General features: G+C 36.6%; 1 protein-coding gene and 1 long non-coding RNA gene across 4 annotated transcripts in view; one reads left to right on the top strand and one right to left on the bottom strand.

The window, feature by feature from the left end:
- LOC123314480 (inositol polyphosphate 5-phosphatase OCRL) overlaps nt 1-16,359 on the bottom strand; it is a 118,565-nt gene that overhangs the window by 43,783 nt on the left and 58,423 nt on the right. For all 3 annotated transcript variants that reach the window (XM_044899789.1, XM_044899790.1, XM_044899791.1), the window contains exons 10-13: nt 5,388-5,574; nt 5,083-5,285; nt 3,627-3,723; nt 3,363-3,574 (exon numbers count right to left, since the gene is read on the bottom strand). In XM_044899789.1, the coding sequence (XP_044755724.1) occupies nt 3,363-3,574; nt 3,627-3,723; nt 5,083-5,285; nt 5,388-5,574 (699 nt within the window). The remainder of the gene's footprint in view (nt 1-3,362; nt 3,575-3,626; nt 3,724-5,082; nt 5,286-5,387; nt 5,575-16,359) is intronic.
- Nucleotides 8,167-8,570, top strand: LOC123314483. Its single transcript, XR_006537827.1, has 2 exons — nt 8,167-8,392; nt 8,458-8,570. It is a non-coding gene; the product is annotated as an uncharacterized LOC123314483 (long non-coding RNA).

Here is a 16,359-nt window from a genome sequence, read left to right as displayed (position 1 = left end):
TGGTTTCTTTGTATATTGTGTGTTGTAGAGTCGGCGTGTCCTTTGTTTTATGGTTTTTTTTTATGAATGTTTCCGGGTAGTGATTAGTGAAACCCAATAATCACAACGAATACAAACAGAATAGAGTAAAATTTCACAAGTTACATCTGCCACAATTTTTATATACACTATGCATGGTGATTCATAACTATTGGGACATAGGCTAAGGGCAGGTTGTTGGGACCAAAATATGACGATATGACCAAATATACTTCGATAAAATATTGCTGTGGAAAAAGATAGAGGGTGTTTAATTTGAGTTTTTTAAGGGGACAGAATAATATTTTCTGCGAAGTTCGAAAGTCCTTTATTAAAAGAATCAGAAAAGGCATAGAAGTCGGAGGAGGCCACGTAGAACATTTGATTTAAAGTTTATTCTTTTTATGTTACATTGTTTTCAATTATGTTTTATCGTCGAAATAAATAAATAAAATAAATAAATCGTTACTTCAAATCCCCTTCCGATGCTCTGAACTGTTCAATTGTGTTTTTCTTCAAAACAGATGAAAAAATATACAGTGAAATTATCAGCAAAAAATGAAAAAAATAAATTAACTTTAAAGCCCTCTATATTTTTCCACAGCAATATTTTATTGAGGTATATTGGTCCTATCGCCATATTTTGGTCCCAACAATCTGCCCTTAGCCTATGTCCCAATAGTTATGAATCACCCTCTATACATAAGATATACATATTTACATTGAAAAATAAATAAAAAGGTTTCGAATGGAAAATACCGAACCACATCACTTTTTTTATAACAAAATCGTAACTTCAGTTTTCCTTAGGCTGACAAGTTCTAAAATATCAGGAACAACTAAAATACTTACTGAATAAATGAATATAACTCAACTCATAAGAGATTATTGCACCAACTGACGTAAATCTTGAACACAACAACACACGCACATACTATTGAAATAGGTTATCTTTAACCGACTCAACTCTGCCAAAATGATGCAAATCTCCATGACAACGGTTATACTTGTTTTCTTGTTTACAACGGCCAGCCGACATCTTGGTAGGTATCCTTAGACCACAGATTGTCCCCCTACATGTACCTCTTCGATTTTTATTTTCCTTCTCTCACCGCTTTAGCGTTCTTCTTCATTTTGTGTAGTAACTCATCTACAGATTTACTAATACCCAAGACATTAGCTAGCCCTTTCTAATCGCCCGTTGTGTTATATACCGCAATTATCTGTTTCTTCATTGAATCTGCATCTTTATTCTTCAAATAAGACATGTTTTCGAAAAAGAATATTCAAACTTATCGTTCCTTACTTACTTTTGACAAATTCGAGAGTTAATTACACTAATAATTCATAGATCTTATTCACATAGAAAACATTTTGAAATTGATCAAGTATTCCCAATTTTAATGTGTTTATTTCTAATTCGAATTTGTTATTTCTCAATTTGATTCTGATAGTAACCAATTTGAACTTGAAGGGGTATAGAGTGTAGTAATTTTTGTTAATTCGACAACTGATTACTGATTGCTGGGTGTGTTGGACGGATAAACCTAAACCTGCCACTGCGTCCAAGCGGTCTATTGTAGCACACAGGCAAGCTCATAGAGCTAGATCTCTCCCTCCAGTCCCATCCTGCCCAAAAAGGAGATGATGTCGGAGGGGGAGTGATTCTTGAGTTCCTCTAGGATCATCTTCGGAGAACCAAATACTCCATGTCTAACCCTGTCTGCCGCCGGGCAGTCACAGAGGATATGCTCAATTGTTTCGTCCTCCTCTAAGCAGAGTCTGCAGAGCGGGTCATTGACGATGTTAAGCTTTTTAAGGTGGGCTCTGAGTCTACAGTGTCCTGTGAAAGCCGCCATAATAGATCTCACATTTGTTCTAGAAAATCCTAGCCAACGACTGGTGTATGGGCTGCGAGGCACTGAAATCGCCCTATGCGAGTGACACAGTCCAGGATGGTTACGCCAGTACTCCAGGACCTTTTGCCTTATCCAGCTGTTGTTTCGGTCCCTGATTAAGGAATTGGAAATTCCTATACTGGGTTCCGGGCCAATAAGCGTTGAAGTTGCGCCTTCTCTGGCTAGAGCATCCGATGCATCGTTGCCACTGAAGCCAGAGTGTCCATGTACCCAAATCACTTGCAGTCTGTTTAAACTTCCCAATTTGGAGAGTTAAGATCTGCATTCAAATACCTGTGCCGAGTTGCATTTGTCTGCCGCGAGAGATTTAATCGCAGCTTGACTATCCGTTAGGATTTTCATTGATCTGTCCGCCCAACCAATGTTAAGCAAATGGCTTGCGCACAGATCAATGGCGAAGATTTCTGCCTGAAAAGCTGTCGCCGACTTTCCCAGACTAGCACTGAGTTTAGTCAGCGGTCTACGACTGTAGGCTCCGGCTCCAGATCCCTGACTGGTTCTGGAGCCATCAGTAAACCAGCAAGGTCCTTGTAGATAGAATTCCTTGTGATGGAGCCATTCGTCTCTGCTTGGAAATCAGAGAACTGAAGGTTCCATCCGTGCTGGTTCTAGTGATTATCTGATCAGTTCTCATGCCCATCACCTCGTCTGTCTCCAGTTGGGACTGATAGACGACTGGGCACGAAAGTGAGTTTGTCAGGCTCATTTACGGTAAGGTTGTGGAGCCTGTGGGTTGCTAGTCTTGCCACTCCCTGGACAAAAATTGAACAACAGTGGAACCGATCAAGAAGATATACTGCGGGTTTGGTAAAACGATTTGACAGTCACTCGATTTATAAAACGGTATCACTGAAACCTTTTCATTTCTGAATATATTGAACACGTAGCAATTGAGAATAATTGAATGGACATATGGACATCATAATTTGATGCGAAAATGATATTCTGAATGATCATGACTGAATTATCGATTGAAAACAAATTGACGCCTATTCGTCAATCAAGCGTTGGTTTCCCGATCAAAGCTTATGAAACCCAGGGATAGAATTCTAAATGCAAATATCACAAAAAAATTGTTTCAGTAATCTGTGTCTATACCTCCTTAAAATCGATATCATTTTGTGTCATTGTTTGTTTTTCTTGTCGGATGTGATCACCAAAATTAATATTTACATATTAAGTCTATGGTGATCAGAAAACATTAATGGCCATTACTGAATCGATGGGCGTTGCCGGATTGTGAAAATGACGTAGAATGTTTTCAAGAGAGCACTTCTGACATAAGAATTTTCGTAAGCGAAAACAGACAAAATGCAATGTTAAAATTTAAAAAAAAAATATTTTTCTGTTTATTTGAGTTATAAGGGTTTTAATGACAAATATTTTAAAATTTAGGAAAATAGCCAATTGATACTTTTCACTCACTATTTTCCCGAATTGTTCCTCTGTTAAATACATAATTGGCACAGGTGCTCTACATAGTGCCGCCATGGAAGTGGTAAAAGATGTCTTCTCACCCGTCCCAGTGACTATAATGAACATATCTTTTCCACCATTTAAATGCAATACCAAGATATCCTCCAAATCTTTCACGTCCGTTTCTAAATTAACTTCCAATCTAATATCAATTTTTTCACCTAGAATAAAACGTAATTTAGAAAAAATAAATCTCTTGAAGTCAAAATACACCTGGATTCACAATTCCGTAATAAGGAGTTATTCTCATCCACTCTTTACAGTAACTCTGTTCATCTAATTTCTTTATGAACTCATACTCGGCGGGTACCTGTAAAAACAAGACATTCAATATTTTCTTTCGGCATTTGATACCATGACAATATGCAGACTCATTACACTAATTGCAGTGCTATCATATTTCAAACTGGTAATATCAAAAGTTGCTGGTTTTCTTATTGATTGAGATTATATTTGTATTAGAAATCATTTATATTTAAAAAAATAAGGAGTAGTATAGTATGAGTAGGAATGGGTCCCCAGGATTAATGTCACATAATAACCAAACTTACTCAATTATCGAATCGGTATCAAAACAGTCCTATTTATAGACGGCTTCGAAGAGAGTAAAAATAATGGAAAATTCAAATAGGTAAGAATATATATTATATATGTACCAATAAGAAGATTTGAGATCAATATTTTTTGATGGACAGGATCGACTGACTAATTCGCAGTTGAGTGGTGTCTACATACTGTTATGTGATGAGTGCCCATAAAAGATATATTCTGCAGAATAAATCAACAACTGGTTTCTCTAATCATTGTATTACTCTCAACTACTGCATAGATTTCAATAATGTAAAAATTCTACATAAAGGTGATAAAGGTAAACGTTAAGATCTTTTAGAAAACCTAGAAATATCTATATATCTATATCATATAAATTGTTGCAAGGTAATTTTTCATGCTGAATAAAATACTTCGAACATTATTTCCATTTAACCCTTTCAGTCACAGATCTGGCCAAATGGCCAGAAAATTCTGAAAATGCGATTTTATTTTCTTTAATTTTTTCTATGAATTTTGATGAAGTTTTTTTTCGATATATCAGTTTTCACAGAAGTTGTGCATTGTGTCATAGGTGTGAAAATGAATAACTTACAAAATTGAGAAATATTAATTTTTATGAAAATCGTTCAATTATGTAGTAACTCATATTAGCGCTTCGAAGAAAAACATAAGAAAAAAAACAGAAAACAGTGCATAAAACAACATTTCTACTTACCAATCCAATAATAATTTGTCACTGAAATGATATTTTCAGCACAATTTTTATAATTTCTAATGCAAATCTGTATGCTCTTGCCCACACGTGTCGGAGTAAATAAATGAAAAAAACTCTCTAATCCAGAAAATACGTGAAAGATTCAGGTGCGGCGCTGAAGGCGTACACCTCGTAAATAACATGGACATGCGATTCGTCCAATAATCGTCGAACTTTAGGTAATAAGTAACATGCAATATCGATGTCCATTGTAATGGACAGGGTGACTGAAAGGGTTAATTACCAAACAAGATTAGTAACAAAGTCTAAACTTCTATCTTACTGGTATTTTCCAAAAATTTGGATTTGAGTACAATGATGGTTAAATTATCATTCTGCATAAATATTCGGCTAATGTCTCACCTGACCAGTATTAGCAATAATTATATCCCTGAATTGTGGCTCCCTAAACTTTATCAATCCGAACTTAACTTCGGTTTGATCCACTGTAACTTGCGGTAGAAATTCATTTTCTAATTTGTCCAACCTTTTCAATAATTCTTCGTGCACTTTTCTAAATTTGGCTTGATCGATAACACTTATTTCTGATTTGAATACTCCACTCACTGAAAGTATTTGTTAATGCTAAACGAGATAATACGTAATCGGTGAATGGAAAATACGAAATAGTTCTTCCATAATAATAATAATAGGTTCAAGATTCTTACCAGGTTTATGATCGCTTATTCGTAAATCCATGTGGCTTCTATACTCCAACTGATATATACCTCTACCTCTATACAAAATCCTATCGGTCCAAGCTGGAGGCCTTGCTTTTTCACTTGTGTCGAAAGTATCTGAATTCAGATCGTACTTATATGTAGGAGGAAATGTTATATCTGCTTCAGTATAATCCTAAAATAATTAAGAAGGTTGAGAGGATGACTTCATAGAAATCATCATCTGGAAATAATTTTGGTGGTAGACGTTTTTTCTATCATTAGATGAGGTGACTATTGAGATCATAATTTTAGTTGTTCAACAACTTATGCATGTAGCGATTGAGCAGATTGCCACACGAATATAATGTAACATATTCTAGGAAGGCAATAATACTTGATTGTAACATCGCAGTGGACTTTGAAAATTATTTGCAGGCTTCCATGATTTCTACTGTTTTGGAAACAGAAGTTTTCCGAAATTTCAGGAATAGAAAATACAACAATTAGAAAGTGTTTCGTTTTTTCCCATGTGTTTCAGAAATTTTCATTCTAATGATTTTCTCTTACAACTGTAAATGAGATTGACCGGTTCTAACCGCATTAATTTCATTTCTTAATCTTATACGTCTTCGATGCACATATAAAACTGTCGGGATTCACATTCATCGACTTTTACGCACGAGTTAGATGAACCAAAATTTTCATCTAAGAATACGAAAACCAAGCAACACTTCTGCAAAAGCTGAACAGCAAAAGCAAAGTGGCTTCGAGAGCTCTAGACTTCGGAACAAATCCAATCACCCTTCTGAAGAACCTCAAGAGAGATCAGGTCAGCTTTACGCAAAAGGTAGGATTTGAAGGCTTAACATCTTAGAATTTCAAATACAATCTTATTCTCTCCTTATTCAATCCTTACTGCAAAATGAAAAAAATCGAATCCCTATCATGCCAAACAAGTTCTTTCTGATGACGATGCCAACACAGTACTTGGGATGCTCCAGGCTTGTGGAACGCAAGTACAAATAGACAATTCATTAATATGTTGGCGTTAGCCACATTGTGATATCACGTTTATTCTCACGGTGCTTCGACAATGGAAGTGTTCTTATAAATGAAAGAAGATCCAGAAGTGAACGACCAAGGGTTTCAACGCCAGTAGTATACAGTAAGCAGTTTTTACCTTTTTCGTTGAGAAGACATGGCAAGTAAATGTCTTTGTCAATCAAAGTGAAGACACCAAGAAGATGTTTCTATGAAGTCAATCTAACTCTTGTTAAGAACAACTCACTCACTCGCGAACATACGCGCCAAAGATTAAATAAAGTAGGCAATGCAGCGGGTACACCGGCGAGATAAATGGCGATATATTATCTTTACTGACGAGATCAGATATGGCCGTTTGTCTGATAGTCGAAGGGTACCAATGTGGACACGTCCATTCATACGAAGAAACCGCCGCTCTGTTCAAGAAGTGCATCTTTTTCGAGGTGGCGCAATAATGGTTTGGGGTAGAGAGGGCAGAACTGTAAGAGTATTTCCATAACTAATTAACTAATAACAAATTAGTTCATGGTACTCTTTATGTCTCGGAAATTCGCGAATCTATCGATTTCACAGTAACGGAAAGAAAACTAAGATCCCGTGAGTTATTCACTGTTCCATTCTGCATAATTAATATTACTCAAAATTCGCTGTTGACATTCAATTCATGTTCTTGTAGTTTTTTTAATGTCCAACTTCATCAGATGAAAAATAAGAATTACCCAATATTTTTAAGTCTGCTGATCATATTTTTTTTAATAGCACACATACATGTGCTGATCTCATATATAATTGTCAATACAATTATATCTCATATATAATTGTCAATACAATTATATATGAGATCAACTTCAATAAGTAATAGTCGTGATGGTATAAATGAACACCCCTGACGTTTGGACATTTGTCTTCTGACGTTCACATTTGGACATGATTTTCCGTTTTCCCGAAGGATGTTGAATGTATGCTTTAAGTTTAAATTTATATATTTTTTAATGATTGCTTTCAAACAAACTGTACCTGGTAGAGAAAAGAGAACATACAAACAAGATTTAATACATGAATAAACTTTCTCAAAATTCAGTGAATAAAATCATTCATATTTATCGAATGATAAGTATTTACCCTGTGTGATTTATGAACGAATAACAGTATTTGATATGCAGGGTTTATTATTATTTAAAATATAATGTTGATTGGCAACGTTTCGGGCAGTACCCTTTTTCTAGCCTGTAAAAAACAATATACACAATGTAAAAACAACAAGAACAAACAAACAATTTATAAGTATTATAAAATTCTACAAACTTTGTTGGATAGAGATCTAATTCTTTTATTACCTTCGAAATAATTCATTTTAAGTTGTTTCCCAACTTATTTGTTGGATGTCATTGGGGTTATGATTTCAAATGATACTGGAGTTGTTACGTCAATAATGATTTCTTCTTCTTGTTTGTTTTTGTTGGTCGGCTTATTTGAGATTGTTCAAAATAGTGGAGTAGATGTTGTGAAGGCGGTACGACTCACTCGCCCGAAAACTCTTTGAATCGAAAGATCAGTGCCCAGAGAATGTATTGCCCCGAAGGATCACTCGCCAGAAAATACCGCCCACTACCTCCTGATTGGCCGACTGACCAAAAGACAATTGTCTGTCATCTTTGTCTAACCATTTATGAAGTTTGACAGAAGTTAGGCACAGATTTTTGATATGATTGTACAAGTTCGAACAAATATGGGGATTTAATTTTAAATTTTGTACAGCTGACAGCTGACCATAGATAACCTAACCTGTTTGTTGATATTTACATAACCGTTACAGTCGGAGCCGGAAACTTTCTGATTTTTATTCGACTTATTACACTAATTAAATGAGACCATTGATATTGATACTTTGAAAGCAATCTGATGATGACATGCATTAAGAGTTCTTCTTTTGGGTACATCAAACTTTCCATTTTCCAAAAATAAAAGTAGGTATCGAATGAATTGTACAGAACAAGTACCATTCTATTCAGTTATATACATATTTTTTTAGGTAATATTAGATGATCGAAATACTCGAAAATCTGGAGCATTCTCAAATAACAAAACTAAAATTTTAAATGATAATCAAATGTGATTTAAACCAATACATTTTATTGAGGAGTAGAATGAGTATCTGTTTTTGAAGTGGTCAGTGAGAGTCTGCAATCTCAAGTTCCCGATACTTATCACTTTCAATCCCTCAAGAAAATGCAGAATTTTCTTGAATTGAATAAATTATATCGATTACAAGAAACAATGTATGAAAACGTTATAACATTCTCCTCAAATATGATTTCCCAAAGAAGATAATATATGAATACTGATGGAAGAATCAATTTTGGCCCGCAAGATGCCTTTTAATATAAAATATTTCAGCTTATTTCGTGAAAAGTTATTATTCATACAATTCACTGCTAGGGAGAAAGGGTCTTTTACTGGAGCTCTTTTATCATACACCAAATTGTGTGGTATCCCGTCACATTAAACTCTACTAAAACTTTATCTCATACTATTGCTTTACTCATTGTTGGATGTTGAACATTGTTATGCTTATTATCAAAAAAATATATCGTGGGCAAACAATCAAAACCCACTAAATCCCTTTTTTTTTTGGTAAAATGCCATTTTATCACCTGTAAAAGATCTTTAACTCCAAAACCATCTTTCCAAGCAATCTATAACCTTCATAATTTACATCAAGCCCTCAATAGTCTAACATTCAACAGTAAAAATCTATCAAGTCCACTTAGGGGAATTCTCAGAATGCAATGGGTTATGATTGTATGCTCACGATATATAGATAGATGTAATCAATCAATCAATCAATGATCGAAGTAACATTTCATTTATGTCAACATTACACATTAAGCATGGATTTCACAAAACTCCCATTGTCCGATCAACAATATGACAGTCCCTCGGTTTCCTAAACCAAATCACTGTTACTTTTGCATTTCTGAATATTTGGAAGGAGTATCAATTGAGAATCATTGAATGGAGGTGTATATAGATCATAATTGGATGCCAGAATGATATTCTGAATGCTCATGACTGAATTATCAATTGCAAAGAAATTGACGTTTATATGTCAAGCAAGCTTTGATTCCCAGATCAAGCTTTGTGAAACCGGGGATAAGGCTTACATTAATTGTGAATGAGCTGTAAACAGTGAATTATTGGTTTGAGACTGTAGGCTTCACAGTTTCATTTTTTCCGAGTACATTCTTGATATATCATTTCATATTTCATGTATTTTCAAGTGAAATAGAAATTTTTCATATCTCTTTTCTTTCATTTCACAAATCCTATCACTATTTCAATATTATAATATCTTTGAAAATGGAGATTTAGCAGAGTGGGAATGGGATTGAAGAGCAACAGAGAGCAAATTTTTCTTGGGATGTGCCAGAATTATTTTTTCTTCAGAGTTATGGGTGTATAATAATAATGAGGAAAATTTTTCTTGATTGAAATGTTCATTAAGGTTTCATAAAAAAAACTATGCTATAATGAGTTTTAATTAATTGAGGGAATAATAGAAAACAGTGTGTAATTGTAACATTAAGATACGAAAAAGAAGAAATTAAGAATAATACAAATAATTATCAGATACAAACAAATAAATTGTATGATGACTGTAAGTTTCAATTTTTACAATGGCTTGGACCAGGACCGTCAAAGCTTCGGCGGGCCTTGGTACATAAAGAAATTACAGGCCCCCCGTTGGTTTTAGGTGTTAGCATTGTATAAAATACAGGCCGATTCTTCCGAATCGGCTCGGTTTAAAATATTCAGTAAGGGCGATCCTACGGGAGGGGGGATAAAGAGGGTAATTACCCCTCCAGAGCCCACAACGATTTCGATTTCATTTATGAAAAAACTGAGAAAAAACAATATTATATAATGAAATGAAAAGAAGAGATTCCTTGTAGAATTTTAAGAGAAAAATATGCCAGCTCTGGACACTTGCAAATCATGTATTCAGCTGTTTCTGCTTCTGATCGACAGATAGTACAAATCTCATCTCCTGACTCACCCATACGGTGCAAATGATATTTGTACCGACAGTGCCCTGTCAGCAGTCCCACCATCACCCGAGGCTCAGCTCGTGACAACTTTAGCAGTTTTCTGGTGTAGATCGGTGAAATCATCATGAATTTCTTTGACTGAGTAAGTCCAGGAGTGTTTCTCCAGAGGGTTAGTCTGTTGTTCAACTCCCATTGTTGGATCCCATTTGTATTGGTACTTTCCGAGCCCACAGAAAAGCTAAGGTCCAGCAGGATGCTCTTTTTGCAAGTTCATCGGCTTTCTCGTTTCCTTCAACAACACTATATAGTGCGCGCCCTGGGTACCCATATATAGTAGAGTCACTTTGTTGTCTCTGGCCAGTTGCTTTATGGTATTACGGCACTCCCATGTCAACAGAGATCTCTCTGGCAGTGTGATTCCAGGGACCTCGGCGTGGCCTGGCTGTCCTTGGTGATATAGATATGCGCACCTTTGAAGTTCATTTTAAGACACTCCTGAGCGCATACGTAAACAGCCAGTGTCTAGGTCTTCAAAATAGAGGGTTCACCTCCCAGGGCTTTGGAGATCCTCAATTTAGGTCCATATTCGCCAATGCCAATGCCTATTTTTGATCCATCAGTAAACCACGTGGATGACTTTTTGTCCAAACGATTTAGGAAACTTATATTGCACTAGGACGGTCAGTTAATCGTTTCAAAGGGCGTTTCGAAATCGAAAATGATTGGTATAACATCCGATGGTTTTTCCAAGAGGTTTGAGTCCAGTGGATTCAATATCCTCATATGTCCAACCCAGTTTTCGTGTAGGAGATTCCCGTTAAGGGATGTTCTTATTGCTTCTAGAAGGCTACATTTCCTCACATGTAAGTGTAGCGAAGGCAGATCAAGTGTGGCCTCAAGCGCTGCTGTAGGAGATGTATGGATAGCTCCCCTAGCACCAACACAGGCCAGCCTTTGCTGTTTCTGCAGCAGGAATGGAACAATAGGGTGGAAAATACCAACGGGAGAAGACTAAAGATTTATGCTGAAAAACTTAATGCAGTTGTGATAGGACCTGATATACCGACCTACATACCAAGAGTAAATGGACTATCCGATGTACTGGACATTGTCGTAATGAAAGACATCACTGAAGAAATCAGCATTGATACAATAGAAGACGGAACTTCAGACCACAATCCCATAGAATTCATAGTGGGACATGGCCCAAGAAACGAAGAAGAGACACAAACCAAGGATCGCACACAGACTGGGAGAAATATAAGAATTTACTTCAGGAGAAAATCACGGAAATTCCCCGAATAAAGACCCGAGATGAATTAGATGAAGCAGTTGAAAAATTGGAAAATCAAATAAAAGAAGCCTATGAAGAAAGCACCAAGAGAATAAGGAAACCAATTCCGAAACATTCACATGGAGATACGCCAAGGGATATAAAGGAACAACAAAAAGAGAAGAAGACAAGAAGAAACTGAAAAAGCATAGTCAGATATTGAAAAATGCTTTAACAGAACTGCGTAATAAAAGATGGCACCAGAGATTAAGTGAACTGAATACAAAAGATCACTCGGCTTGGAAAATGCAAAAACACTTACGACGAGAACGGACAGTTATACCTCCAGTGCATGGAGCAAACGGAATGGTATATACGAGACTTGAAAAAGCCGAAGCACTTGCCGACTCAATTGAGAGAGAAGCCAGAATAAACTACAGAAATTATGATGACAATGAAGATCTAGAAGAAGAATAACTGATGATGGAACCACCGGATACCGAAATCATTCCAAAACCGGCTTCACCAACAGAAATCAGAGAGATCATAATGAAACTGAAAAACCGGAAAGCACCGGGAGAAGATAGGATAACGAATTATATGTTGAAGAAATTGCCTAGAAAAGGAATAGCAGCCTTGACGAATATAAAAAATGGAGTGATGAGGACCGAATTCTACCCAAAGAGATGGAAAACTGCAGAAATGATAGTTTTCAATAAGCCTGGAAAGGAACGGAAATTTCCTCAAAATTATAGACCAATCAGCCTACTATCAGCACTACGAAAAATCGTCGAGAGGGTTATCGCCAAAAGGCTGAATGAGAAAACAGAAATGTTGAAGATAATTCCACCCGAACAATTTGGATTTCGACGAGATCATTCGACTGAACTCCAATTACTACGGCTCATAGAATACGTCACCGAAGGAATGCAGACCAAACAGGCCACAGGATTAGTTCTGATGGATATCGAGAGAGCTTTTGATAGAGTATGGCACGAAGGCCTAATCTACAAGATGAAAGAAGCAGGATATTCGACCAAGCTATGCAAGATTATAAGGAACTATTTGAGGAATAGAAACTTTTATGTGAAGATAGATGGAGCAACCTCTTAAACCAGACAATTGGAAGCGGGTGTGCCTCAAGGATCGGTACTTGGACCTCTGCTTTAAGTAATATACGTTTATGATATCCCGAAGAATGCTAGAAATATGCTCACCTTGTATGCAGATGACACAGGAATAGCGTTCAGACATCGACGCCCAGAGATCATACAACGGAGACTTCAGGAAGCCATGCATAGATGAAATACTCAAATGGTGCATCAAATGGAAAATCCAAATCAATGGAAGAAAGACTCAAGCAATATCACTGCAAAAGAGAAGATTGTGGATGGAAGAAAACCTTGAAGTTGATGGAGAAGAGGTTGAATGGAAAAATGAAGCAACATACCTAGGAGTGACGCTTGACAAAGGACTCACATGGAAAAACCACATCAAATGTGCTGTCGATAAAACGAAAGCCGCAATGAGTAAACTTTATCCACTCATAGGCAGAAGAAGTCATATGAATAAGAACATCAAGTTGACGATGATTAAAACTATTGCGCGACCACAACTAACATATGGATCGGTGGCATGGGGCTTCGGAGCCAAGACCCACATCAAGAGAATACAGGCCACTGAGAATAAACTCCTTAGAATGGCGATGATATTAGGTACGTACGTACCCTAGTTTGTTAGGAACAAACAAATCGTGGAATAGGAACCAGTTACTGAATTTATGAAGAGAAAGGCGGAAAGGATATTCGACAAAGCCAAACAACATCCAAATGAGGAACTACGAAGATTAGTCGACTACGATCCAACGGAAGAAGCTTGAAGGTCAAAAACCTACCACCGAAGACCGAGAGATCAGTTCAGGATTTAAATGTAACGAAAGAAGAGCTTAGCCTATAAAAGCTATAGGCAGCATACAACTATCAACACGACTATGATCGTGTGAGAGTCCAGAAACCATAAGAGTCAACTGGTTAATAGGCAAAATGCCCGAAACCTATGAAGAAGCAGTTAAGGGTTTTTAGTGGGTCTCGAGCTCAGAGAGTGAGAATCCCCACACTGTTCCCCCTCAGGAGAGGATGTATTCGTCTGTTTTGCAGATTTTCCTCCTGCTACACCAAGAAAAAAAAAAGCTTGCCTCTCACAGTCACCACTATGTCATCGGCGTATGCCAGGGCTATAAAAGCCACCTGCCGTTAGCCTCTCCAGAAGATCGTCCATGACCAGACTCCACAGCAGAGGTGATAGTGAATTGGTAATTTTTCATTTTATCTGGCCCTCCCCTCAAAAAGTTTGCCCATGTCTGACCTAGACATTGGCTGTTTACGTATGCGCTCAGGAGTGTCTTAAAATGAACTTCAAAGGTGCGCATATCTATATCACCAAGGACAGCCAGGCCACGCCGAGGTCCCTGGAATCACACTGCCAGAGAGATCTCTGTTGACATGGGAGTGCCGTAATACCATAAAGCAACTGGCCAGAGACAACAAAGTGACTCTACTATATATGGGTACCCAGGGCGCGCACTATATAGTGTTGTTGAAGGAAACGAGAAAGCCGATGAACTTGCAAAAAGAGCATCCTGCTGGACCTTAGCTTTTCTGTGGGCTCGGAAAGTACCAATACAAATGGGATCCAACAATGGGAGTTGAACAACAGACTAACCCTCTGGAGAAACACTCCTGGACTTACTCAGTCAAAGAAATTCATGATGATTTCACCGATCTACACCAGAAAACTGCTAAAGTTGTCACGAGCTGAGCCTCGGGTGATGGTGGGACTGCTGACAGGGCACTGTCGGTACAAATATCATTTGCACCGTATGGGTGAGTCAGGAGATGAGATTTGTACTCTCTGTCGATCAGAAGCAGAAACAGCTGAATACATGATTTGCAAGTGTCCAGAGCTGGCATATTTTTCTCTTAAAATTCTACAAGGAATCTCTTCTTTTCATTTCATTATATAATATTGTTTTTTCTCAGTTTTTTCATAAATGAAATCGAAATCGTTGTGGGCTCTGGAGGGGTAATTACCCTCTTTATCCCCCCTCCCGTAGGATCGCCCTTACTGAATATTTTAAACCGAGCCGATTCGGAAGAATCGGCCTGTATTTTATACAATGCTAACACCTAAAACCAACGGGGGGCCTGTAATTTCTTTATGTACCAAGGCCCGCCGAAGCTTTGACGGTCCTGGTCCAAGCCATTGTAAAAATTGAAACTTACAGTCATCATACAATTTATTTGTTTGTATCTGATAATTATTTGTATTATTCTTAATTTCTTCTTTTTCGTATCTTAATGTTACAATTACACACTGTTTTCTATTATTCCCTCAATTAATTAAAACTCATTATAGCATAGTTTTTTTTATGAAACCTTAATGAACATTTCAATCAAGAAAAATTTTCCTCATTATTATTATACACCCATAACTCTGAAGAAAAAATAATTCTGGCACATCCCAAGAAAAATTTGCTCTCTGTTGCTCTTCAATCCCATTCCCACTCTGCTAAATCTCCATTTTCAAAGATATTATAATATTGAAATAGTGATAGGATTTGTGAAATGAAAGAAAAGAGATATGAAAAATTTCTATTTCACTTGAAAATACATGAAATATGAAATGATATATCAAGAATGTACTCGGAAAAAATGAAACTGTGAAGCCTACAGTCTCAAACCAATAATTCACTGTTTACAGCTCATTCACAATTAATGTAAGCCTTATCCCCGGTTTCACAAAGCTTGATCTGGGAATCAAAGCTTGCTTGACATATAAACGTCAATTTCTTTGCAATTGATAATTCAGTCATGAGCATTCAGAATATCATTCTGGCATCCAATTATGATCTATATACACCTCCATTCAATGATTCTCAATTGATACTCCTTCCAAATATTCAGAAATGCAAAAGTAACAGTGATTTGGTTTAGGAAACCGAGGGACTGTCATATTGTTGATCGGACAATGGGAGTTTTGTGAAATCCATGCTTAATGTGTAATGTTGACATAAATGAAATGTTACTTCGATCATTGATTGATTGATTGATTACATCTATCTATATATCGTGAGCATACAATCATAACCCATTGCATTCTGAGAATTCCCCTAAGTGGACTTGATAGGTTTTTACTGTTGAATGTTAGACTATTGAGGGCTTGATGTAAATTATGAAGGTTATAGATTGCTTGGAAAGATGGTTTTGGAGTTAAAGATCTTTTACAGGTGATAAAATGGCATTTTACCAAAAAAAAGGGATTTAGTGGGTTTGATTGTTTGCCCACAATATATTTTTTTGATAATAAGCATAACAATGTTCAACATCCAACAATGAGTAAAGCAACAGTATGAGATAAAGTTTTAGTAGAGTTTAATGTGACGGGATACCACACAATCTGGTGTATGATAAAAGAGCTCCAGTAAAAGACCCTTTCTCCCTAGCAGTGAATTGTACGAATAATAACTTTTCACGAAATAAGCTGAAATATTTTATATTAAAAGGCATTTTTCGGGCCGAAATTGATTCTTCCATAAGTATTCATATATTATCTT

This window comes from Coccinella septempunctata, chromosome 5 (assembly GCF_907165205.1).
Source record: "Coccinella septempunctata chromosome 5, icCocSept1.1, whole genome shotgun sequence".
NCBI classification, from domain to species: Eukaryota; Metazoa; Arthropoda; class Insecta; order Coleoptera; family Coccinellidae; genus Coccinella; species Coccinella septempunctata.
The sequence above is the reverse complement of the archived record's forward strand: the minus strand, read 5'-3'. Positions and strand labels throughout refer to the sequence as shown.